At 39.3% G+C, this 27,408-nt stretch overlaps 1 protein-coding gene across 1 annotated transcript in view; it reads right to left on the reverse strand.

Moving 5' to 3' along the window:
- cubn (cubilin (intrinsic factor-cobalamin receptor)) overlaps nt 1-27,408 on the reverse strand; it is a 295,475-nt gene that overhangs the window by 10,677 nt on the left and 257,390 nt on the right. The window contains exons 46-50 of the mRNA XM_072574987.1: nt 10,290-10,495; nt 8,884-9,046; nt 6,745-6,953; nt 4,065-4,209; nt 477-658 (exon numbers count right to left, since the gene is read on the reverse strand). Coding sequence (XP_072431088.1) covers nt 477-658; nt 4,065-4,209; nt 6,745-6,953; nt 8,884-9,046; nt 10,290-10,495 — 905 coding nt within the window. The remainder of the gene's footprint in view (nt 1-476; nt 659-4,064; nt 4,210-6,744; nt 6,954-8,883; nt 9,047-10,289; nt 10,496-27,408) is intronic.

The raw sequence follows: 27,408 nt of genomic DNA on the forward strand, positions 1-27,408 counted from the left end.
GTTTCAAAACTAGAGGGCATAGGTTTAAGGTGAGAGGGGAAAGATTTAAAAAGAACCTGAGTGGTAACATTTTCACACAGAGGGAAATGTGTGGATGGGGACAAGCTGTCAGAAGACGTGGTGGAGATGGGTACAATTACAACATTTAAAAGGATGGGCATGCGAATAGGAAGGGTTTAGAGGAATACAGGCAAATGTTGCAAATGGGACTGGGTCAGATTAAGATGTCTGGTTGGCACTGATGATTAGGACCTGAGCATCTGTTTCCATGCTGTATGACTCTATGATTCTATTACAAATTATTACAGTCCAAAAAGAGGCCATTTGGCACTGGGCATCATGTCTGCACCAGGTCTCAAAATGAGCATTTTAATATACGTTTTTTTCTGCCTTTTCTCCAGAACCCTGCACACTAATCCTCTTCAAATAACAGGACTTCCTTTAGTGCTGTGATAATTAACAGGTAGCTATCTCACCTCTAAATAGTCAGCGTTGCAACCAGGAAAGGCTTCAACGTCGAAGGCATGAAAGAAGAGGGAAATCTTGTGGCTTTCTGGGGCTCGCAGAATGATTGTACAATCGAGATAACGTGGATAGACATTGGGCCAGCCAGGACTCTTCAGATAACCATACGACTGGTTGTATTGTCTGCTACAACCTGGAAGGAGTTTTCGTGATGTGAATGTCTCATTAAATTTACAGAATCAATTATCAGTTAAAATTAATACAAAGTTTAACTTTACTTTATGGGCTTAAATATAAAGTGCTAAGACTAGACATAAATACTACAAAATTTAACAGGACCTTGCTGAATTGAAATCTAATTAATTTCATAAACAGTAATTTGATTGTGGTGTGATTCTAGCATTGATTTAATATTCATTTTACCTTTTCCTAAGTTTTCATCTTCCGAGCACCATACATTCATTGCCTGTTTGTTCTGTCAGATGTTATTATAAACTGCTGGAGGAGGTGGAACTTAAATCAGGGCCTCCCAGCTCAGAGGCATGGGCACTACCACTGTGCCACAAAAACTTTCTGCACATGTTCTGTACACAAACTTTCTTGTCATCACACAGCTGATGACATCAGTACAAAAGGGTCCCAAGTCATCAATGTGTAAGTCATCTGCAATATATGACATCTTAGGAAGTATATAATGTTGCTATCTTTGAGAACTCTCATGTTCGTGCTTCTTTTCAAGGGCCAGGTGCTTTACAAGGATCATTACTAGGAGACTGGAGCTACCATCAGTGTCCATGGCTGATGATTCTAATAAGCAATCCATTTACAGAGCTGGAGAGTAGACACACATTAGCTGATTCTTCAGATAGAGCAGACAAATCACCTCCTGTACGTGAGATCCTGATGCTTGCTTTGAAGTGGGGGACTCTTGAAATACTCTCCAGGCAGACTGCATGGCATTTTTCTAGCATGCTGCATTTCTGCACAGATGAACATGGCAAAGAGTTAGAACGTGGTGACCCCTGAAGATCTGGGAGAACGGCAGTAATCTTTTGAGGAGGAACATGAGGATATTGAGTAAGAAAATATCACCTTCAGTATAATAGAGTGCTGCAGCACTAAACGCAAATAAATAAGAGAGGACTTAACTGAAACCACTTCCAGTACATGAGAGCGATGATTACTCATTGATTGTAAATCTCTTGCTGCTCAAAGGGCAAACACCACCTGTTCTCAAAAGCAAGTGCACTTTTTTTGTTTATTTTTCTACATTTTTACTATGGCTAAATAAAAGTGAATATTTCCAACTGTTTAAAGACTTTCCAGTATGTCACAATTCCACTTTGAACAATAAGATAATGTTGGGCTGCACTAGGCACCAGGGAGAACGTAGCACTCTCTTAGACATGATTCCAATAAAGGATGACATGAAGGACATGAAACTTGTATAATTTGGTTCTTACATAGCAAAGGATTTATGAATGTGCAATTATTCAACGTGCAATTAAGTTGTACTACCTTTATGCCCTGAGAGGTGTTTGTTTTTGGTTGACCTTCCCATTACATGAACTCTGAAGCACTGGGTACACATCTGGACTTTTAACATTGACATTGGCATCGGCACCAGGTATCCCAGGAGATCCCAGCAGTGGTGAGCACTTCTGCCCCTGGTGAATGGGTGGCAGTGGTTGGCACTGCTGCCTCACAGCACCAGGCACCTGGGTTCGATTCCAGCCTTGGATGACTGTCTGTGTAGAGTTTGCACATTCTCCCTGTGTCTGCGTGGGTTTCCTCTGGGTGCTCCGACTTCCTCCCACAATCCAAAGATGTGCAGGTTAGGTGAATTGACCAAGCTAAATTGCCCATAGTGTTCAAGGACCTGCAGTTGAGGTGCATTAGTCAGGGGAAATGTAGAGTGATAGGGTAGGGGAATGGGTCTGGGTGGGCTACTCTTCTGAGGGTCGGTGTGGGCCAAAGGACCTGTTTCCATACTGTAGGGATTCTATGATGAGGATGAGCAGGTTGCCACAGAAATGTGGTGTCGGGGTAAACAGGCAATTTTCAGAAAATTTTGAAAAATCTCACTAGGGCACATGGAGAGAAACCCTCCATGAAACTCACTAAGACTGACAGCTGGCCAATGTTTGGGCAATTCAGTTTGATGCTGTTGCAGAATCCACTGATACAGCAAAGGCAGCACTGAGTCATTGATTAAGGAAAATCAATCAATGTTACATTTCCAACCAGAAGAGGGAGCTGATAGTCAAAGTCAACATCCAGAGTTGAGGCAGTTTGCGACATGAAAGCAGACGTAAGTTCATGGAGATGGAAGTAGAAATCCAGAAAGCAAAAGAAAATAAGACAGAAAAATAATTTGAATGCTTGTAGGAAGAAAGAAGAAATAATTTCCTCTTTTCATTACTTTTTGTCAAATGATGATATTTTCATCAACATATAGTGATGTTGACGATTGTTTTTAGAATACAAATTATAAGCAGTCTGTCTGTCTTTTCACCTGTCCTCATTTTTAAGGATTGAACCACACACTTTCCATCAGATTGATCCACACTTAATGCAGATGATTTGCAATTGCATCTTTCAGCTGAATAACCAAAATACTCTCTCATTTCCACTTGCCATCAGCTCTATCAGAAGGATATAATCAGACGTACTTTCCATGGCAAACATACAGCGAGAGATGTACAGACAGAAACAGACCCTTCAGTCCAACTCGTCTATGCTGACCAGATATCCCAACCCAATCTAGTCCCATTTGCCAGCACTTGGCACATAGCGCTCTAAACCCTTCCTATTCATATACCCATACAGACGCCTTTTAAATATTGCAATTGTACCAGCTCCATCACTTCCTCTGGCAGCTCATTCCATACAGACACCACCCTCTGCATGAAAACGTTGCCCCTTTGGTCTCTTTTATATCTTTCCCCTCTCACCCTAAACCTATGCCATCTAGTCCTAGACTCCCTCACCCCAAGGAAAATACTTTGTCTATTTATCCTATCCGTGCCCCTCATGATTTTATAAACCTTGTGAAGGTCACCCTTCAGCCTCCAGTGCTCCAGGGAAAACAGCCCTAGCCTATCCAGCCTCTCCCTATAGCTCAAATCCTCCAACCCTAGCAACTCCCTTGTAAAATCTTTTCTGAACTCTTTCAAGTTTCACAACATTCTTCCGATATCCTAATGTATCCTTCACGTATCCTAATGTAGAACTCAAACTCAAAGCTTCTGACCCAGAGGTAGGTATGTTACCACTTTACCAGAAGAATTTCTACTTTGGTTATATTGGTCATTCATGGTTTGGCTGTGAAAACAATATTAAATTCAACCTGTTAACCCTTCAGGCATTGTTGATGTCCATTTAGAAATGTTTATTTTGGGAAATTATGCATATGTAGCATTTTACAGGTCAATGTGTGAACAGTTCTTTTTTTAAAAGTTGGACAGGACCATAGTGTCTGTTACAGCTATCTCTCTGTTCCCCTTTCTTTGGGGAGGTGTAAATAAAGTAAATGGCTGTCTGCAGTTAGGCATATGTCTGTAATGCAATAACTATAGGGAAAGGGGTCAAGAACTTACCTGCAACTTTGTGCATTAACTGGAATTTGTTTCCACTCTGGTATGCCTTTGAAACAAAATCAATCTTAATGGTGCGTCCATATGAATAGAAATCTGGGAATGTTGGATTGGAACCACATAACCGATAAATTTGCCCAAAATCATTCTAAAATGAGAAAAATGAATAATTTTAAACTTAAATGTAAGAAACTAAATCTGTGAAATATTGCCTAATAGTTTGCTGAAGATGAGCTACAGTTCCTTCTAATGTTTATAATGTTTGTCTTGAGAAAGATTGCAGCTATCCCCTCAGGTGATATTATTAAAGTTTCATGAAATCACTGTGTTTCATCCAGTTCTTCAGCACTGCTATGTTCTGAAAAAGAGTCATAACAAACTTGAAATTTTAACCTCATTTCTCTCTCTCCACAAACGCTGCCATACCTTCTGAGTTTCTCCAGCACTTTTTGTGTTTGACTTTCAGGTTAGTTGTTAATGAGAGGTCCAGCTGCCTCATCAGATCGGTTGGAAAAGATACTATGACACTGTTTGAGAAAAATTAGAACTTCTCCTGGTCAACTTTCAGTCCTCAACACCACAGGGCAAACTTACTGGTCATTCATGTCAATTGTTATGTGAGGGATCTTGCTGTGCGCAAATCAGTTTCTGTATTTTCCTACATAAAAACATTGATTGTATTCCAAAATGTATTTAACTAATTATTATATCCCTTGAACATGAACAGCATTATATGAATTTATCTTTTTTATTTCATTTCTTTTTCCTTCTATGAGACCAAGTTCAAATCCATCTTAAATGGATAATGGATGTTCCATTGCCTTTGTTGTTGTTCTGAGTTTTAAGTACATGAATCTGGGCTGGCTAGAAACAAAATTAACATCAAAAAATTGTTCATGGTTTGGTACGACTTGACTCTTTCTCAGAGGTCCAATAAAACATGAAAATACTCGACTGCAGAAGAAAGTTTAGTGATTCTTCTAGAAGGAGTTCAGGGAACACGTCAAAGGTTTGGTATTCAAGATGGCGGTGGAGTAGCAGAGCTCTTGCCTGGGGCTCATCCAATCCCATCTGCTTTGTTTTTTTCCTTTTGCTTCTGCACTTTTTCTTTCCTGTTTGTGATTTTCTTTTCTGTGCTGGGTTTTTCAGCGGCATCAGCGTTGCAGCGAGAGTGGGCTCCTGTGAAGTGGCAGGCTCGACCTCTCCTGGTGGTTGGAGGCAGCAGCAGTGGCAGCAAACCTCCTCCAGTGACCGGGGCAGCGGTGCCAGCTGCAGCGTACTCATCAAAGTGGCAGCACTGGCAAGGCAACATCTGCAGCCTAAGCTGGCCTCTCAGCGCAGTGGCAGCCTAGCCTGGCTGCAGTGGGCCCAGAGCGGGAATTCCTGGTGCTGGTGTGACAATAGCAGCAGCAAGTTGCATCCAGAGTGGGGACTCCTGGTGTCATTGAAGCAGCACAGGAGCCAGGGACTCCTGGTTGTGTGGAGTGTGGGTTCAGCGAGGTAGGCCCTGTGGTGAAGAGATGGCACCTAAAGTGTGGCAATTCCTATACTGGTATAAGCAGCAGCGAGGCAATGGAGGTCTCGCTTTCATTTACTTGGTGCCAGCAGAGATTGGCACTGTTACTCTAAACTTCTTTATTTCTGTATTTTTCTAAATTATTCCTATGGTTTGGAATACTGGACTTGTTATTTTTTTCTAGATTTCTTTCTCTAAGAATTTATTCTTAAGAATCTGTATCTCGGTATCTTTCTACATAATGTGGTGACTTGTAAACTTTTCACTGTACTCATTTGAGTACATGTGACAAAGCTACTTCAATTAATTCATTTAAGTTAGTTGCCAATCTTGAAAACCAGGAGAGTTTGGTTAGAAATCTGCAGGTCACTCGAGTTGATGAAGTTTAGGCTCTCAGATTTGGAAATAATGAATTCTCTTCATAGCGCATCAGTTGTGTAGGTCTCTAAAGAATTGAGTTGAAGGTGTAATTACTCTTGACTTGAGTCTTTGTAACAGACAGTGTTGGGAAACAGGTTGGACCTTGGATCTGTTTTGTGGTTCAGTTTTGTTATATTATCACTAATATTTAGATGACTTATTTTTATTTCTTCTTTTGTACAATAAACCTCTTGCAATCTTGTGACTATGTCTCATTAATTACTAATAAACTAACAAAACAAAAAGAAAATCTGATCTATTAAGCCAGGTTTAATTCTGAGATGTGATGTGTTGAACAGTACCATTAGCTTGGATCATAACAGGTTGCACATGGCATCCATATAAAATGCATTTTTGATTACACAGGTGCATTAGTGATTTAGGAAACAATGGTTCCCCTTATTTGCAATTTCTCAATTTTAGTTTTTTAAACTAGCTTTTATTTTATTTTGTTCTAAAATGAAAAATGTAATCGAAGACTTTGTGTCTCCTACGAATGAATCACACCTTACTGTTTCAAGAATGAGTTCTATAGAAAATGGCAGTGAGTGAGATGGTCTGGGAAGGTAGGGGAAATGTCACAATGAATGTAATTGTCAACTTGCAGAAAGACATTTTCTAAATGCAACGATTGTACCTATGATCTTAGGCTGAAAAAGAACTAATTCTTTCCTAAATCCAGAATAGTCCACTGTCCATATGTTACTTGAATACAATATTTGAACAATAATCTTATATTTGTCTAACCAGTGGCCAGTCTTTAATCTCCAGGTAATCTCCACTACAGTTTGGGCTGACTGGCAAATTGAATTCCTGTAATGTCACTCTGATTTGTTCCTGCGCAGGAGCATCGATGATCCAATGGCATTTGGTGAGGAGTGGATAATCATGCGGGTAGCCAGGAGACGTAATGATCTGAGTTGTGTCGGTAGAATTGAAATTTCCACCACAGAACACTAGAGAATAAACAAACAAACAGATTGGGAAACTGCAAATACAGACAGAATGAATAAGTTATGTTTTAGTATTTTCTAAAACTAATATGATCATTGCAGAATTTTCCTTTCACTACTGGCTTTTCTTAATTTAGTTAACAATTTTAAAGAGTACAATCACATTCCACGATAAAATTAAAACTGAATTCCCGCTGGTTGTTATACACAGGAGAGACCTTTGACATTTTGATGAGGAACAGCAGGTGGCACCCATGCACTATCCACATTTAGATGGAAATCAAAATTAAGTTATTGTACAACAAGTTATGGAAAATTATTCAAGTAAACCTTTATGTGTACAAATATTTCTTGTTTTGTTTATTTGTTAACGTATTCTGTTGTATGTATGTTCTTATTAAAAGAGTATTTGTTGATAGTAAACAAAATTGGAGGTGAATAAAAGCAAAGTACTATAAATGCTAGGGATCTGAAATAAAAGCAGAAAGTGCCTGAGAAACTCAGTTCAAAAGAAGAATCATATTAGACTTGAAATAGTGACTCCAATGCTGCCATATTTCCTCAGCTTCTCAAGCAGCAATGCTTCTGCTATCATGGTGAGTGAAATGCCATATGCTACCATTTCGTGCCTTCCCACCTGGGTATGGCATGGATTTGACCCTATATGCTTTCACAACAGTGCAATTCTCCTTATTGTCTGCTGCAACTTTGATGAAAGAAATGGGGGGGATGTAGGAGAAATGAACATAGAAAATGCTGGAGAAGCTCAGCAGTTCTTAAACCATCTATGGAGAGAGAAAAACTTAATTTATGCTTTGGATCCATTATGACTATTTTTCAGAACTCTGCCTGAGGGAGTTCTAGTTCTGAAGAAGAATCATACGAGACACAATGTTAATGTTTCTTTCTCTCCATGGATGCTCCAGACCTGCTGAGTTTAAGTACAACATTTAAAAGACATTTAAACAGGTGCATCAATAGGAAAGGGTTAGAGGGATATGGGCCAAATGCAGGCAAATGGGACTGGTTTGGTTTAGGAAACGTGGTGAGCATGGACGTGTTGGGCCGAAGGGTGTGTTTCTATGCTGTGTGACTCTTTGACTCTAACTCCAGCATTTTGTTTGTTTCAGATCTCAGCACCTGTAGTAGCTTGCCTTTATACCTTGGAGAAAAGATTGATCAAGTGGGTTCAAACAACTTCAACAGCAATCCATTTGTTGAATCTTTGTGAAATTCACCCCCAACAGTCCTTAACTATTTTTCCTGATGCAGTAGTTGAACATTTCCACTTAACGCGCCATCATTTTCTAGCCTCTAACTGAGGTTTCCACTTAGTAAAAATATCGTGCCAAGGGTCCTTGATCAATCAAAGATGAATCAAACTTAATAAATCTCATTTTTAAAGTATTCCATTGGGAGATTCATGGGCACATGCACCGGATGCTTTAGTCCTTAATTAAACAGACCAAAAAGGGTCTAGGTTCAATGTGTTGCCTTTGCTCAGTCAGCCATGGCAAAGGTAAGGATAGGGTCCTTGTCAGGCATGAAAGAGAAATTCAATGAGTTTCAGAGTGCATTAGTGACAATGTCAGATTTTGCTACTATCTTACTCTCAATGGCTGATTGACTAATACTTTTAATGCACTGGATAGTTTTTTTTAATACTTTAATCTGTGAGGGGGATTGTTTTTCTTTTCTTGCTATGATACGTAACATTATATTATACACATAAGCGATGTGCTGAAATGAATTTCCATACTGTCAATAAAGTGACATTGAATTGATTAGAATTGAATTTAGGTAAGCATTCCATTTTTGCTGTTAATATTTTTAACACATAATTCCTAAACGCTATATTCTAGTTAATATAAGTATTAAGCCCTTCCTTAAAACATTCAGCCATTTCTTCAATTGTTTATGTGTTTTGACTTACGATCATTGGCTACATATGTTGCTTTGAAGCCAGCTAACTCAACCGAGGAGCCAGAGATGAAGCTCACAGTAAGGAAGTTACTGGATGAGACAAAGGATGGTGGCAGTTCTGAGCCACAGTAAGTGCCTACTAATGGGCTGTTGATATCCTCTCCATCATAAATCTAAAACAAAACAAAATCACAATCTTGCGATTATTATTCACAATCTTATTTTTCAGAAAATTTGTTTTTCCCTCATTGTGTAATTAAATATTTGTTACTTCCCAGCCGTTTATTGTTAACTAAGGATTTAAGCCAACATAAAAATAATCTTGTAAAGACCTGTTATTGTCAATACCTAATATAGTGCTTTGTTGCAGATTAATTGATATTTCTCCTGCATTTGAACAAACCATTCATTCCAAAATTACTCCCTGGGCTCAATCAGTAACTGCAATTTTTCAGTCAAATTATAAATGACTTTCTGGCACCCTGTCAAATGTAAATGTTCTCTGTGTGAGTTTTTATCCAAAGTTGACTGTCCTTTGCTATATAATGGGCAAATTCACAGTTCACTCGTTTTAACCTCTGCTTTATGGTCTCTAACTTAGTGATAATTTATGACCAGTCATCACAGCTGAAAATCTGTCTTTTGTTTCTTTTCCTTTTAAAGGAAGGTATGGCAAAGTCCAGGGAATTTGAAAGGCTGAGAGGGAGGGAAATGGTGAAATGTGAGGTTTTAGTGCAATGGCAAACAGTGACCAAGGCATGAGGCATTTGGGCACCGACATTTTTGGATGTGTGTTACTCAAATAAATTTAGGGAACAGACAGGAGCTTGTCTTTTTTATGAGAGCAAAGCTATGTAATTGCACAGTCGTGAATTTGGGCAAACCCATTTTGAGCACACTGTAAACAGTTGAGGAGATTTGGACAAAGTGATGTTTCAGCAGAAGTCCGACATAAAACCAACTTACTGAAAATGCCTTGGAAAAGAAAGGGCACAACATGGTACTTACACTGTAGTTACAATGAAATATTCCAGAAATTCTAGGATTTCAGTGGCGTCTGAGTTGACTTTCTCTTTACTATTTATCAGATCAATCTAATTTATTTTGTCATTCCTAATATTATTTCTTGTAAACATTGGTTGCTGGAAGACCTGTAATTGTAAAATGCAGTACCAGCTGAGGACTGCAAAGTCTTTAATCTAAAACAATCTCAGCAAGAATTTTATTGTTGGATAATGTCCTTAAGTGTTTCATCATGAGCTAAATACAGAATACATAAATTCTTAATTACAGTTACTTTCACACCAAGATGAGGTGGAGCTACATGGTAATATCTCATTAAATCTGGAACTGTTTTTGATTTAAACTGAAATAGAAATTGATCACTTACTTTTAATCAACTTATAAAATACTTACACTAACATAATCAGATTTGCAAGTTCCTTCTGATGGGTCCTCTAGTAGAAAGGCTGTGAAAGTCATGTTGATGATCTTATTTAAAGGTACAAATATGCGCCACACGCAGTTTAAGTTATTTTCATATTTGCCATCGAAGTTAATATCTGGTGAACTGAAGTTGCCCGTAATGCTGCTTAAGTATCCACCACATCCTTGGTTATACCCTAGAAAGGAACATCGAGATTTATTAATTATTGCTCATATTTCATTTTAGAGATAACTTTTAGTTTTGGGAAGATTAAAGTTGCATAGATAAGGTAATTACAATGCTGGCTTCTAGACATTGCCAGAACATCTCAAGAAATGCAATGATCTTTTAATACTCTCACCGCCAATAAATTCCGTGCTTGTGCACTTCCCTCCATTTCTTCTGATTAAGAAGCAGTGCTCCAAAAGCTTGTGATTTCAAATAAACCTATTGCACTATAATCTGGTGTTGTGTGACTTCTGAGTTCGTCAACCCAATCCAACACCAGCACCTCCACATCATCTTAAAAAATGGCAGATCAAAAGGTGACCCATATTTGTTTAATAAAATCAGAATAAAAGAGAGAGAGCTATAAAATAGTTGAACTATAAAGTTGAATCAATTTAGCTAAAGAGCAAGAAACATGATGTCAGCAATCCTTCAATAAGGATGGCTCAAACAAATATTTCATTCTGAGAGGTAGAGCTAAATTAATTTACAAGCATTCAGTACGTGCTGAAAAGAATTCATCAAAGAAAAAAGCGCAAATTAGGGATAATGAATCTAAATGTTGCTGTAAAGGTATCCCATGGCAGGTTATACCTTCATGGAGACTGGTGGAGCTTAGAGGATGCTCTGGTTTTATACTGTCTGGATATTTTAATAAGAAAGTTAGATATAGTTTGAAACTCACATGGTTTGAAGCTCACTGAGACAGGACAACTAAAGTAAATGACCGTTAGATATACCTACTCTGTAAGCAGAATAAAAACAACTAATTTCATCACCCGTAGCACGGAATGTTGGTAAGGCTAATTGCAGTTTGAACTTTGTGAGGGAATGGAAGCTGGATGATTGTCTAGTTTGAAATGGGAAAAATGTAGTGGTCCTCAACATACTGCTTTTACAGAGAAAGCATCAACCAGATTGACTTGGAAGTCCCAGAAAAATACCCAGAACATTAGACAAAAGAATCCATATTCAATAGCTAGTAAATAGAAGTTTTACTTCTGACAACATCTGGAACTAAAGAGAATTCTCCAGAAAACTGTACCATAACATAGCTATTGCTGGGCCCTACATATGTAGCTAACTTCAAGATTGATGTGCGTTATAAGACAATTCTTGAGATAAGTAAAAAGTAAAACATTACATAAAATATATAATTATAAACTGCATTTTTTGTGAAGATTTGTAGTTCAGGTCGCTGAGCTGGAAGGTTCATTTTCAGACTTTTCGTCAGCATGTTAGGTAACATCATCAGTAAGTCTCCGTTGAAGAGCAGATGTTCTGCCTCACTCTCTAGTTATGAGTCTTGGTCTGTTGTGGTGAGTGATATCACTTCTAGTTCTTTTTCTGAGCAGTTGGTAAATGGGGTGCAAATCAATGTATTTCAAGAAACATCGCCCTGGCCAAAGAAACACTGGCCGCACTATTCGATGAACCAAGGACACAAATATCAGACAGCACCAACGTCTTCAGCAAGGACAGCATCCTCAAGCTAGTAGATTTGTGCCTCACAACCCATTTGACCTTCAATGATACGACCTACAAACATATCAACGGGACCCCATGGGATCACCAAAATCAGGATTCTTGGCAGAAGCAGTTATGCAGAGGTTGGAACGAACAGTTCTCCCCATGATCCAGCCCAAGGTTTGGGTCCTCTATGTGGATGACACCATTGGCATCATGAAACGCAACAAATTAGAAGAAACCCTCAAACTCATAAATAACATTCTTTCTCGTATAATGTTCACCAAAGAGGAGGTGAACAATGACAGACTCCTCTTCCTAAACATCACAGTAGAACGAAAAGCCAGTGGAGAGCTGCAGACCAGCGTCTACAGGAAAGCAACACACACAGACAAGATACTCAACTCCAGGAGCAATCATCCCGACATCCACAAATGGAGCTACATCAGGACATTAGTTAAATGAGCTACAACACACTGAAGCATACAGGAATTACAAGATGCCGAAGAAAAACACCTATAGAATGTATTCAAGAACAACGGTACCGAATAAGCACAGTGTGCCAATTCTTACACAACAAATCTGAACAACACTGTAGGGAAACTAATTAAAAAAAAGACACAACATGCCCAGAGACTCTAGCCACATTACCATACATTAAAGACATGTCAGAGATGACGATCAGACTACTCTAGCCCCTAGGCATCATGGTAGCCCAGAAACCTACCAATACATTGAACCAGCTCTTGATGAATCTAAAGGTACCAACAACCAGTAGAATGAGTGTCATCTACAAAATACCCTGCAAGGACTGCAACAAACATTACATTGGACAGACAGGCAGGAAACTAGCCACCAGGATACACTAGCACAACTAGCCACCAAAAGACATGACCAACTATCACTAGTAACCTTACGCACAGACAATGAGGGACACTAGTTCAACTGGGACAATTCATCCATCCTGGGACAGGCTAAACAAAAACAGGTACACAAATTCCTAGAGATCTGGCATTCAAACCAGGACTCCATCAACAAACACATTGATTTGCACCCCATATACCAACCTCTCAGAAAAAAAACCGGAAGTGATATCACTTACCACAATAGATCAAAACACATTAATAGAAAGCAGGACAGAACACTAGTGCTTCAACTGAGGGCCACTGATGATGTTACCTAGCATGGTGAGGAAATGTCTGAGAACAAATCTTCCAGCTCAGCGAGCAAACTTACAACATAAATATAAACTATCTAATTGTTAATAATATTTGACTTATTTGATTCTACTATACAAAGTGATATTTGCTTTGACTGTAGTTATAATCATGGTTAGGTTGGTTTAAAGGAGGAATTCAGCTTTCCTTTTAAATGAAAATAGATCCTGACTGGTTCATTAGACAACATTATCACTTAAAAGTCAGATAAACAATTATCTAGGAAATACTTCCCTTGATTACAAAATTGATTATTTCGCTCAACAAATAAAAGGGATAGTTGTCACACAAACACAAAATTTGCTGAGTGACAGGAAACAGGTGTGAATGGTTAATAGATGTTGCCCGCACTGGGGGAAGGTTTGCATTGGAGCTTCAGTTTGGACTTTTATTTTTCCAATACATATTAAAGACTCAAACCTTGGTGTACAGAGCACAAGTTCCAAATATCTCGATAATACAAAACTTGGAAGCTTTGTGAATGTTAGGAGGATAGCATAAAACTTCAAAAGGAAATGGACAGGTTGGTAGAATGGGTGGATTGGTTACAGAGGGACTTGGTGTAGAAATGCCTAAGTCATTGAAAGTTCTAGGATGTGTTGAAGGCAGTGATTAAAGCATATAGTATCCTAATCTTTATTAATCAGGGCATAGTGTACAAATGCAAGAGGGTTATGTTAAACTTGTGGAAAATTGTTTCATCCTGAACAGGATTAATGAGTCCATTCTGAGCATTCCAATTTAGGAAAGAGATACCATACACAGCGATTACTGGGGTCTACAGCATTAGAGAAAGCACAAAATATGATTGGTGAGACTGGCTTCAGTTAATTGGACAGATTACAGAAGCTTACATCATTTTCTATGTAGAAGAGAAAAATGAGAGGATATTTGATCGAAGTGTTTGCGAGGGGCTTGGATAGAGTAGAAAGCAAGAAATTGTTCACCTTTGGTGAAAGAATGGAGAACCTATGGACACTGATACAATGTAATTGGAAGAAGAAGCAATAGTAACGTGAGGAAAATCTGACAGAATCCCAGCGGTGTTACAGTACAGAAGAATGCCAGTCAGCTCATCATGGCGATACCAGCCAGCTCTTTAAATGAGCATCATTTAATGCTACCAATTTCCTGTTTTCCTCCCGATTCCTGAGATGTTATTTCTCTCCAAGTAAAAACACACTGCCTCTTGAATGCTTCACTTGAATCTGCCTCAACCACACACAGTAGCACATTCCATAGCCGAACTACTCTCTGAGTGAAAAATGTTCTCATCACCTTACATTTGCTACTTTGGCAGATTAATTTTAATCAATGTTCTCTCGTTCTTGTTCCTTTCCCAAGTGGGAACAATTTCTCTCTATCTACTCTCCCTGGCCAACTCATGACTTTGGAAACTTCTATCAGGTCTCCTCTCTAGCTTCTTCTCTGCAAGGAGAATAGGCTCAACTTATTCAATCCATCCTCATAGATGAAATTTCCCAACCCTTGAACCATTTATGCAAATCACTTCTGCACTCGCTCAAAAGCATTCACATCATTCCTATAATGTGGCTTCCAGTGCTGAAAACAATATCCCAGTTCAGATCTAGCAAATGTCTTATACTGTGTCAAATCACCTCCTTAGCCAATTATTCTATGACCGAATAAAGCTGAGGTTAATGTATGCCTTATCAATTGCTCTCTCAATCTGTCCTGCCACCTTCAGTGTGCATATGCACCTCGCTCCGTCTAGTCCTGCAATTCCTTTAGAATTGTAACCACCATTTTATGTTAGATTTTAGTATCTTCCGACCAAAATGCATCATAGAGTCATAGAGATGTACAGCATGGAAACAGACTCTTCGGTCCAAACCGTCCATGCCGACCAGATGCCCCAACCCAATCTAGTCCCATTTGCCAGCACCCGGCCCATATTCCTCCAAACCCTTCCTATTCATATCCACATCCAAATGCCTCTTAAATGTTGCAATTGTACCAGCCTCCACCACTTCCTCTGGCAGCTCATTCCATACATGTACCACCCTCTGCATGAAAAAGTTGCCCCTTAGGTCTCTTTTACATCTTTCCCCTCTCACCCTAAACCTATGCCCTCTAGTTCTGGACTCCAGCACCCCAGAGAAAAGATTGTCTATTTATCCTATCCATGCCCCTCATAATTTTGTAAACCTCTATAAGGTCACCCCTCAGCCTCTGACGCTCCAGGGAAAACAGCCTGTAGCTGTTTAGCCTCTCCCTGTAGCTCAAATCCTCCAACCCTGGCAATATCCTTGTAAATCTTTTCTGAACCCTTTCAAGTTTCACAACATCTTTCCAATAGGAAGGAGACCAGAACTGCACGCAATATTCCAACAGTGGCCTAACCAATGTCCTGTACAGCCACAACATGACCTCACAACTCCTGTACTCAATACTCTGACCAATAAAGGAAAGCATACCAAATGCCTTCTTCACTATCCTATCTACCTGTGACTCCACTTTCAAGGAGCTATGAATCTGCACTCCAAGGTCTTTTCGTTCAGCAACACTCCCTAGGACCTTAGCATTAAGTTTATAAGTCCTGCTAAGATTTGCTTTCCCAAAATGCAGCACCTCGCATTTATCTAAATTAAACTCCATCTGCCACTTCTCAGCCCATTAGCCCATCTGGTTTTCCCAGTTCTCTGCACTGAAACCTATCTGCCCCCTTCACCTAATTCTCAATGGCTCTTTGGAGTTTCAACTGTCCTCACATTTTAACACTTTTACAAATTTTGTGTCATCTGCAAAGTTTAAAATTAATCCACAACACATCAAGAATCTGGAACATTTATATATAAAAATAAATATCTAGCAGGAAAAGCAAGGGTCCCAATACTGACCCTTGGAGAACACCATTGACTACTACTTTCCAGCAGTCAGCCAAGTTTGTATCCATCCCTATCATTTTTCGCTCAACTATGTTGTGTGGCACTATATTAAACACTTTCTAGAAGTTCACACACATCAAGAGCATTCAATCATTGAGGCTTTTTGTTGCCTCTTCAAAACACTCCAGCAAATTAAACAGGATTTCCCCTTCAGAAAGCTAGCTGACTCTTCCTAATTGGCGCAGCTTTTTAACGCAGTGAGTTGTTAAGATCTGGAATGCACTGCCTGAAGGTATTGTGCGGGTAGTTCAGCTGAGACATTCAACAAGGAAAGTATTATCCCAAAACAAGGGATGGTCAGGGTCATAGAGAAAAGGAGGAACAAAAGCACTCAGAAAAAAATAACATTTTGCAATATAAATTTTGCTGAATGTCTTTTTTTAAGGACTGAATTCTGTGCTTCTGGGGGCTGAAAATTAGGCTTGTATCTATTTTAATGATATTTTTATCTCTTTGCTGGTTCTAAACATTTGCATTGTGCTCCATCTCTGGGGTGTGGGGTGGGGAGGGGAGGGGATGTTTGACAGGATGCTTGGTTTCCACAAAATTCCTGCTGGATTAATTAAAAATCCATTAAGACCAATTACGAATAAACTTGCACTAAACAGTCAAGTTATCCAGGGCTGTGCAGGGGCTGTAAAATACAGTATTCAAGTTAATAAGGTCATAAAATAAACAAAGCAATATATTTCTGGAGGATTTTATCTGAATAAATTTATTTCTCAGGAAATATAATAATAAAGCAGAGATTGGTTAGACTGTATTTGTTTACTTGCAGCAGAGGAGGCTGAGGGGGTATCTGACTGAAGGAGACAAAATTATGAGAAGTATAGGCAGAGTCGATCCTGACAATGTTTTTCCCATGGCAGACGTGTCTAAGACCAAAGAGCACGTTTAAGGATAGGAATAAGTGGTTAAGAGGAGATCTGAACAATTTTTTTTAATGCAGAGGGTATTGCTTTAAAGAGTGATGGAGGCAGATATTCTCACAACATTTGAGAAGTTAAAAATCACACAATACCAGATTGTAGTCTAATAGGTTTATTTGGAAGCACTAGCTTTCGGAGCACTGCTCCTTCATCAGGTGGTTGTGAAGCAAGACCATAAGACACAGAATTTATAGCTAAAAGATTACAGTGTCATGCAACTGAAATGATATATTGAACAAATCTAGATTGCTGTTAAGTCTCAGATAAAAGACTTAACAGCAATTTGGGGGGTTTGTTCAATATATCATTTCAGTTGCATGACACTATAATCTTTTAGCTATAAATTTTGTGTCTTATGATCCTGCTCCACAGCTACCTGATGAAGGAGCAGCGCTTCCAAATAAACCTGGTTGACTAAAACCTGATGTTGTGTGATTTTTAAAATTGTCCACCCCAGTCCAACACCGGCTCCTCCACAAAATAACATTTAAGAAGCATCTGGATGATCATGTAACTTGTTATCTGTGGACACCAATGGGGTCACCATTGGACTAGACATTTTTTTAATTCCAGGACTTTAATGAATTCAGATTTTACCATCTGCTGTTGTGGAATTCAAACCCCGGAAAAGTAGCCTGTGGTTCTGGGTTGCTACTCTAGCGACATCACCACTATGCCCCCACCTCTCCATGTTCTACTCTGTAACTTGGGTTTGTACAAGCTGTCCATATGGGGACTCACATCAATGGACTCAATGATCAGGATTTTGCTGCTCTCTCTGATTCATTATTCTAACCTGGGGGTTTGGGCTTAATTGTGTTGGCTGACAGGATTCACTGAATGGATGTGCTGAAGTGCCAAGAGGCAAATGTTGACAGAGCTGCATTGAGTTGCTACTTCAGCACCAGCAGAGCCAATATAAGCCCCAGATGCCATGAGGACACATGCCAGTTTACCTCCGAGCATGATTAAAATAGATACAGTCTTGAACCTTCCATAATAATATCTTGGTTCAGCCATATCTTGGAGCGCCTGCCACCAACCACAGATACATAATTGTCAATCTTACTAATGTCTCCTTCCTTATTTGCTTAATCAGACCCCCTCTGTGGACTCCACATGCCACCACTTGCAAGTTCCCCTTTGAGTCACACATCATCCTGATTTAGAACTATATAACCATTCCTTCAAATGTCATTGGATCTCAAATCCTGAAACTCCATTATTAACAGCACTTTGGTATCCTGACATCCCAAGGACTGCAATGGTTCAAGAAGTCAGTTCACCATAACCTTCTCCAGTTCAACTATTGATGGTCATTAAATGCTGCCCTAGCCAAGAATATCTATAGTGCTTGAATAAATGAAAACAAAATAAACAAAGTTTTCCCATAATGTTCACTATGTGCTGCATAGTCAGTTCACTAATTAAGGCAATGAACATGATGGAAGAATGTATCACATTGGCGTATTAAGGGTTCTTCTGAGAACCACTGTTGGAAAAATATGGAAGAACTTTTATGTTGTATCCAATCATGCAATAGTCCAATTAAGCAGTCCAAAGTAAGACCATAAGATGATAAGAGATAGGACCAGTAGTAGGCTGTACAGATCCTCAATTGTGGATTAGTGGTGCTGGAAGAGCACGGCAGTTCAGGCAGCATCCAAGGAGCTTCGAAATCGACGTTTCGGGCAAAAGACCTTCATCAGGAATAAAGGCAGTGAGCCTGAAATGTGGAGAGATAAGCTAGAGGAGGGTGGGAGTGGGGAGAAAGTAGCATAGAGTACAATGGGTGAGTGGGGGAGGGGATGAAGGTGATAGGTCAAGGAGGAGAGGGTGCAGTGGATAGGTGGAAAAGGAGATAGGCAGGTAGGACAAGTCATGGGCACAGTGCTGAGCTGGAAGTTTAGAACTAGGGTGAGGTGGGGGAAGGGGAAATGAGGAAACTGTTGAAGTCCACATTGATGCCCTGGGGTTGAAGTGTTCCGAGGCGGAGGATGAGGCGTTCTTCCTCCAGGCATCTGGTGGTGAGGGAGCGGTGGTGAAGGAAGCCCAGGACCTCTATGTCCTCGGCAGAGTGGGAGGGGGAGTTGAAATGTTGGACCACGGGGCGGTGTGGTTGATTGGTGCGGGTGTCCTGGAGATGTTCCCTAAAGCGCTCTGCTAGGAGGTGCCCAGTCTCCCCAATGTAGAGGAGACCGCATCGGGAGCAATGGATACAATAAATGATATTAGTGGATGTGCAGGTAATACTTTGATGGATGTGGAAGGCTCTGTTAGGGCCTTGGATAGAGGTGAGGGAGGAGGTGTGGGCGCAGGTTTTACAGTTCCTGCGGTGGCAGGGGAAAGTGCCAGGATGGGACGGTGGGTTGTAGGGGGGCTTGGACCTGACCAGGCAGTCACGGAGGGAATGGTCTTTGCGGAAGGCAGAAAGGGGTGGGGAGGGAAATATATCCCTGGTGGTAGGGTCTGTTTGGAGATGGCGGAAATGTTGGCGGATGATTTGGTTTATGCGAAGGTTTGAAGGGTGGAAGGTGAGCACCGGTGGGGGGGGGGGGTTTGTCCTTGTTACGGTTGGAGGGGTGGGATGTAGACGTGATGCGTTGGAGGGCATCTTTAACCACGTGGGAAGGGAAATTGTGGTCTCTAAAGAAGGAGGCCATCAAGCTGATCTGTCATTCAATAGGACAATGGGTGATTCAATATTTCTCATGTCCACTTTCCTGCCCTTTCCCTGTAACCCTTGATTCCCCTATGGATCAAGAGTCTATCTATCTCAGCCTTAGATATACAAACGACTCTGCCCCCAGTAGGTCCCTGTGGTAAGGAGATGCAAAGACTCATGTCCCTCTGAGAGAAGGAATTCCTCTTCATCTCAATCTTAAATTGGATTCCACTGTCTCACCCAACCCCATAATTCTGATATTGTGCCCTCTGGTCCTAGATACTCATCAGGGGAAACAATTTCACAGCATTTACCCTGTTAAACCTCTTAAGGATCCTACATGTTTCAATGAAATCACATCTCATTTCGTCTAAACTCCAGTGCATACAGTCCAACACATTTAGCCTCTGCTCATAAGACAATCTTTCCATATTAGGGATCATCCAAGTGAACCAAATCGGAACTGTCTCCTGAAATAACATCACAGAGACAAAATATCCTGTCACCAATCACCATTTACACTTGGAAAGTCCTTGACACTGGCACAGCCTCATTAGAGTCAGCACTCAGAGTGTTAGAATCTCTGACATGCCTTTTTTTTCTCTTTTTTCTTTTGAAGAGACTGAAAGGATAGTGTGGATAAAATGTAAAGCAATGCAAAGCTTTTAAGGTATAGTAATTGAAACAACTCCACAGAGGCTGGTATCCCACATGCCTCTTTTTTATCTGTCAGCCAGGGCTCCCTGATTGGTCCAGGTTAACACGCTCAACCAGGGAACTCATATTCTATGACATTCAGCTGGCTGATCTCGTTATAACCACTACACCTCTAATGAAATGATTTTTTTCCTTAAGTAAGGAGCTAAATCTGCTCACAGTATTCCAGATGTGATCCACCAGCACCTTGTATCATTGCAACGATGGCACCAGATGCTCAGAATGACCAAATGTTTCCTTCCACCATATTAACATTTTTAAGGAAATAACTCATCCATTTTTCCAAGCTCAGTACATAGAATACACATCCAGTCTCAAGTGATTTTAAAGTCTCAATAAAACCATGGAGTGCAAATTCTCGTAATCAGAGTTTTAGTTGATCAATTCCCATCTGTATCACTACCTGTATCTTTCCTATGCAATTATTCCATGAGGTTTCCATTATTTTCCAGTTAACATAGGTTTTTGTACAGCAGCTTCTCAGCTAACGGATGTGCAATAAGGCAATAATTCTAAATTGCATATTCTGTCTTCTTGTTACACACAGAATAAAGAATAAATGTGACTGGACTTATAAAATGCAATGCTGTTTAGCCATAAATGAGATAAAATGAAGAAGTAATTCTACAAACTTACAGTGTGCTTGATCCTCAAGTGAATTAATAGCCATTATCTTTGGAGAAACACATGCAATTGCCAACTATTTTTGTGTGATATAATACATTCCAAAGTGATAATTTCATGGGTAAAGCTGAATCATAAATCTCTTATAACATGTCTTCATTATCATCGCTTGTTATGAAATGTTTATTATACAGGAAATGTAACTTCTATTTCAACATAGACATAAAATTCATAAAATTCAATATAAAGTAACCTGAAAATTATTTCATGTCATGGCAAATTATCCATTAAATGGGCATTAAGTAATGTCAGATAATGTTTCTATAAAGACTTAAGTGGCCCTTAACTGAAACATGTGATGAAATTGAAAACCCCTATTTTGAATTGCATTCTACTGGTGACTGGTACAGAGTATATTCTTGGATTTTCTATACAAGTTCTACATGACTCTGTATTCATAATGAAGAAGCACTAAAACATACTCCTAACATCCTAGTAAGCAGTTCCATACTGACTGTGCAAAATCGTAATAAATTCCACTAAGAGTTAAAGATAAGGTTTTCATTAGCACTATAGTTACTGACAAAAATAATTAGTTCATGATGCTAAAGCAACATTAGTAACTTAGATTTACATGGTACCTTTCCAATAGTAAAGTCTTCCAAGAGGCTTCACAAAACAAAACTTGACAATGAACCATGAAAGGAGAAATTAAACTTGATCAAAAGGTAGGTTTGAAGGAATGACTTAAAGGACAAGGTGGTACTCCAAGTATCAGTGCATAGGCTGTGGATATTCACAAACTATATCTATGATTTGGACATGGGGATCAAATGTACCATTTCCAAGTTTGCAGATAATATAAAGCCTGGTGGAAATATGAGTTGTGAGGAGGATAGAAAATCATTTCAAGAGGATTTGGACATGCCGAGTTCTCAAAATGAAAGTCGACAGATGGAGTGCAATGTGAGAAATGAGAGGCTACAGTAGGACAAATTGGGAGTCAATGTTGATCTGAGTATCAATGTAATCAATTAATGCGAATCAATCTGAGAATTTGGCACAGAGATGAAGGGTGAAAATGACTTGGTGTCAATCAATTCAGGGACTGAACTTGCTTGAGTTACTGACGGGTGTTCACCGATGGGTGAAGCTCACAGTCAAAGAACTCTCCTTGAGACCCCTGCACCTCGGTAAAGCAAGAAAAACATGCTCTTATTCCGAGTGCAGCAAACCATTTAAAATAAGGAACAAGGAGAAAGGACAAAGAAACTTGAATGTGCCTTGAAAACTAGGAATTTAAAAGAATTTGACTGTTCGACTATCAATATTGACACTGTTGTAATCTCCATTGCAGCAACTGCAAAACATGACAAACCCGTCCTTTGCAGCCAGGGGAGTGATACTTTTAAAAATTAATCTTGTTACAACCATCCAACTGGGTGTGTGAACAAAGAAGTAGAGCCTGTTCATCCACCTTCCTCCAAATTAGTGGCACACTGTCTGTAACTGTAATGTTATGGGACACCTCAGCCAGGATCTGGTCATAACAATAGTCAAGTACAGAAGGAGCAGATATATGGATGGATGTTTCAGCAGCAGGTGAGCTATGGTAGGGGTGGAGATGTGCAGAGGCAGAAGCAGACAGTCTTGGTGAAGGAAATGATTTGGAATATGAAACAAAAACAAGAATTGCTGGAGAAACTCAGCAGGTTGAGTAGCATCTGTGGTGGGAACAGGGCCTGAAGAAAGGGTGACCGCACCTGCTTTCTTTCCATAAATGCTGCCATACCTATTGAGTCTTTCCAGCTGTTTTTGCTTTTGTTTCTGCAGTTCTTTGTTTCATTTATGGAATCAGAGGCTCATCTTGGGGTTAAATGGATTGCAAAGTTGTGAACAATCTGGTTCAACTTCAGGCAGCAACTAGTAGGAGGGCTGAAGTCAGTGATTGGTGAATGGATTTTGTGGTAGAGACCACTAACACCGGCTTTAATTTTTGTGATACTTAGTTCTGGTCATACGGACTAAACATCAGATAAACAGCATGCCAAATCAGAGAAATCAATGAAAGAATCCACAGAGGTGGTGGTAGGTAAAGTTGGGTATTGTCAGCATAGATATGGGACCTGATGTAATTTTGGATGTGGAACAGCATTTAGACAAGAATGTTCGGGAGTCTGCAAAGTAACCGTACAGGCGTGGGAAGGGAAATCATTACTTGACATTTTCTGGCTATGACTGGATAGATTGGAATGGAATCAGGCAAAGACAGCTCCACCCAGCTGGGTAAATGAGTACAGACCTTTGATGGAAACATTGGTACAGTGATTCTAATTAAAAACGTTTATTCAAATTAAAATCTGCAAGCACAAGTAACACCAAATATTTCTTCTGTTTGAAACAAATAACTCTTTTCAAATCTTGGGCCAGTACAGGAGAGTTCTGGGGAAAGTAATGTAAGTATAACAATCTAGCACAAGTATCTCTACAATGTCACCAAGTTATTGAAAAATCCAATTAAGTAATTATAGATTTTAAAAGATTGTGTTATTAATCAAACACTGCAAGCAGAAAACACAGAAACAAGTGAACGGAAATTATGTGTTCCATGACAATTTGTTAAAAAGGGACTTTTTAAGATCTTCAAATATACAATTGCATTTTTAACTTTCATGTGGGAATGCAAAAGGCCAACCCATCCAGACTCAGGAGGAAGCAGATTAACACAGTAAATGCCACTTGGCACTGGATGACTAAGGATGTTGTCAAGTATCCAGTAATCCTGCTCCTCCTAGATCCAAGCAAACTGAAAAACAATAAAACAAAATTTTCTGGACTTCTTTCAGTCCCGAATTATAACCCTGCTAGATTTAATGATGATGGCTGCTCTGGTTCTCCAGTTTGGCTTTAGATTAAATTAGCAGATCGCAACCTGTTATTACACCGTTACATTAATCTAGCACACCCAAATCTGCTGTGTTATCAAGTTTCTGAAAAACTCAACAATGTAATTATAAATTTCAAAAGGTTTTAACGTTATGGAAAGAAATATGCTGAACCCTGATCTGCAAATGTAAAGGAAACCCTGCAGACCTACCATGACTGTTTCCATTTGTAATTGAAAACTATAATTGGCCAGAGCAATACAGGAAAAGTGTAAGTTAAGTACTCAGCTCTATTTTAAAAAAACATCCCAATTATGGGAGGATAATACAGTCCAAATTGGCTTTCTAAAACTGTTTTACAAGTATTTTTTAAAACATATCAAAGTTTCTTCAGTTTATGCACAGAACATCAACTAGCCATATTTCGAGATTCTAAAATGTTGGAATGACCTCGAGTAAAATATTAAGACATACACATTGATGTTTTGTAGAACATTCTCTCTGTGAAAAAAAACTAAGTAACAAAAGATCAGAAGAGTGATAAAGCTCTGGACTATGTTGAATATTGACAAAAGTTCTCTGAGAATTGAACAGAAATTGTTAGACCAGTGACTTTACTGCCTTGTAGCCCCTTTCGATGCTGCAAATATCGCACCCTGTTTTGATTTGCCTTTTTGGTCTTTGCAGCTAGTCTGCTGGCTGGCCAGAACTTGAAGCCCTCTGAGTTGACCTCCTGCTTCAGGAGAATGTCTACATTTCTTTAGGTCGATGGCAAACCTGGACGCAGTCTATTCATTAGCTGCCTTGGATAGTGGCCTGACTCTGTACAGCTAGCAAATGCCAGAGCAGATGGGAATCTCTTTCAAACTTGATGGCAGAAAGTTTTCAGACAGAATGATTCCACCCAAGTGTCTGATAATTTCACATGGGACAGAGAATCATGAGTGCTGATTAAATTAAATTTCCTATTAATTAGAAGCAACTAGTTAAAAACAAATATGTACAACCAACTCCTAAAAATAATCTTTAAAACTCAAAAATGTTTGAAGAACGTGGAACAATTTTAAGGAAAGGAAAATCACAAGGCATACCCACAAATTTATCCCTCATGTTACTCAATAATTATGACTTTGCTGAGATCTCAAGAAATCTCAAAGGCTTGGAATGGAAGACATAAGACTGTTTTTTCTCAACTTTTGTTCATTGATGTGGTACCTGGGAAGCATAGTGAATGCCAGTTTTAAGCTGAACACAGTCAGCATCATATTCAGAAGAAACAAAGACAGCTTTGAGTCTCTTCAACACAATGAAGTGTTCATATAAAATGAACCGTGGCATATAAAATACATTTTAAAATGTTCAGAAGAGTTGGAATGCACAAAATGGTTTGGTTTTGTTGTGATGAAGCCATGACCTGAACCAAATTCAAAAAAAGAAGGAACAACTGCAGAGAAGGGTATTTCCAGCGTGGCACTGAACACTTTAGCAGAGGAATCAGTTTCTCAATGGATACATTGCTTTGCTGAAGCCTATCATTACTGCTTAGATTAAGAAGTTGATTAAAAACAAATAAGCTATTGTATGATGCTAGACTTGCAATCATCTAGAATATTGATATGATGTCAATTTTGCAAGTTGTTCTTTGCGGTACTATAACAAAGAATAACCTTGTACAGCTTTTGACATATCACCTAGAGGTGACTGTGCTACATCAGAAGGGTAGTGGAATTAGATTAGATTCTCTCAGTGTGGAAACAGGCCCTTCGGCCCAACAAGTCCACAGTGACCCTCCGAAGAGGGACCCACCCAGACCCATTTCCCTCTGAATGATGCACCTAACACTATGGACAATTTAGCATGACCAATTCACCTGACCTGCACATCTTTGGACTGTGGGAGAAAACCCACGCAGACACAGGGACAATGTGCAAACTCCATATAAACAGTGGCCCAAGGCTAGAATCAAACTTGGGACCCTGGTGCTGGGAGGCAGCAGTGCTAATCACTGAGCCACCGTGCCACCCTTGTATGAAGACATTTTATCACTTGTTGTTACTTTTCTGCCATGACAAATGTGAGTTTATTGACATCCACAGTTCAGAGAAGAATCACAGAATATTTACATGACAGAAAGAGGCTGTTCAGACCTTCATCTCTGTACTGGCTCTCCAAAAGAGCACTTTACTTCCTGCCTTTTCTTTGTCACCATGCACATTGTCAGTTTTTAAATAACAGTCTGATTGCCTTATTGAATATCTCAATTAAACCTTCCTCCATTATGCTCTCTTGGGAAGGTGATGGTCTGGTGGTATTATTGCTAAGACTATTAATCGAGAAACCCAGGTAATGTCATGAAGATGATAAGATTAGGATTCACATCCCACTATGGCACATAGTGGAATGTGAATTTATGAAAAATCTGGAATTAAGGTTATAATGATGATCATAAAACTGTTGTGGATTGTCTAGAAAAATCCATCTGATTCACTAATGTCCTTTAAGGAAGGAAACTGCTGACCTACCTGGTCTGACCTATATGTAACTCCACAGCCACAGCAATGCGGTTGATTCTTAACTGCCCTCTGGGAAAATTAGGGACGGCCACTAAATACAGGCCAAACCAGTAATGCCCATGTTTGCGAAGGAATAAAAAAAGCTGCATTCCAGATCCTAACACTCATTGTATAGTATTACTTTTCCTCATATTAATTTTGACTCTTATATGAATTATTTTGAATCAGACTTTTTAAAAAATGAGCAGGAATACTTTCTCCCAATCTATGCTGTTGTGACCTTTTCTGAACTCTTGAATTGTGAATACTTTATCACACCCCCCCACAGCCTTTTAGAAAAATTCAAGATCACTTCATACTTGTTATTACAATTATTTAAAACATGTATTTGAACTTTCTTTAGCTAAGCTGTTGCATCACTCTTTCAGCATTACTACTCAACAGCCAATTAATTTAGTATATTAATAAATGTATTCATTAATTAATGATCAATGTTAATCAATCATTCCTCCTAATTAATTTGATTAAAAATACTCGTACAGCCAATAACTTTCATTATTGTTAGAAATTTTTACAATGACTTATAAAATGTTACAATTACCAATTACAAGAGTTTTAAGTCCAAACAGTTAACAGTTTTATATATATAACCAACTCATGGTATTGTTATGGATTGTACGAAAAAAAAATTGCGGTTGTGTTGGTTCCAATATGATATAGCTGGTGATGAAAAGTTGGTCCAGATTTATCCTCTGTGATTGACTCAGCAATTTGATACTCAACCCACACAGGCCTGCAATATTCCAGGTCACTCCTGATGATTAACCAACCTATCTGATTCATTAATAAAATCTGAAAGGGTAGATCTCTCACAAGATTCAGCCAAATCTAGGTAAGCTAGTACTACTGAGTATGGTGGTCCTGCCTGATTTTGCAGTGTGAATTTTTCCAATTG

Source organism: Chiloscyllium punctatum, chromosome 8 (genome assembly GCF_047496795.1).
Source record: "Chiloscyllium punctatum isolate Juve2018m chromosome 8, sChiPun1.3, whole genome shotgun sequence".
Taxonomy (NCBI): Eukaryota; Metazoa; Chordata; class Chondrichthyes; order Orectolobiformes; family Hemiscylliidae; genus Chiloscyllium; species Chiloscyllium punctatum.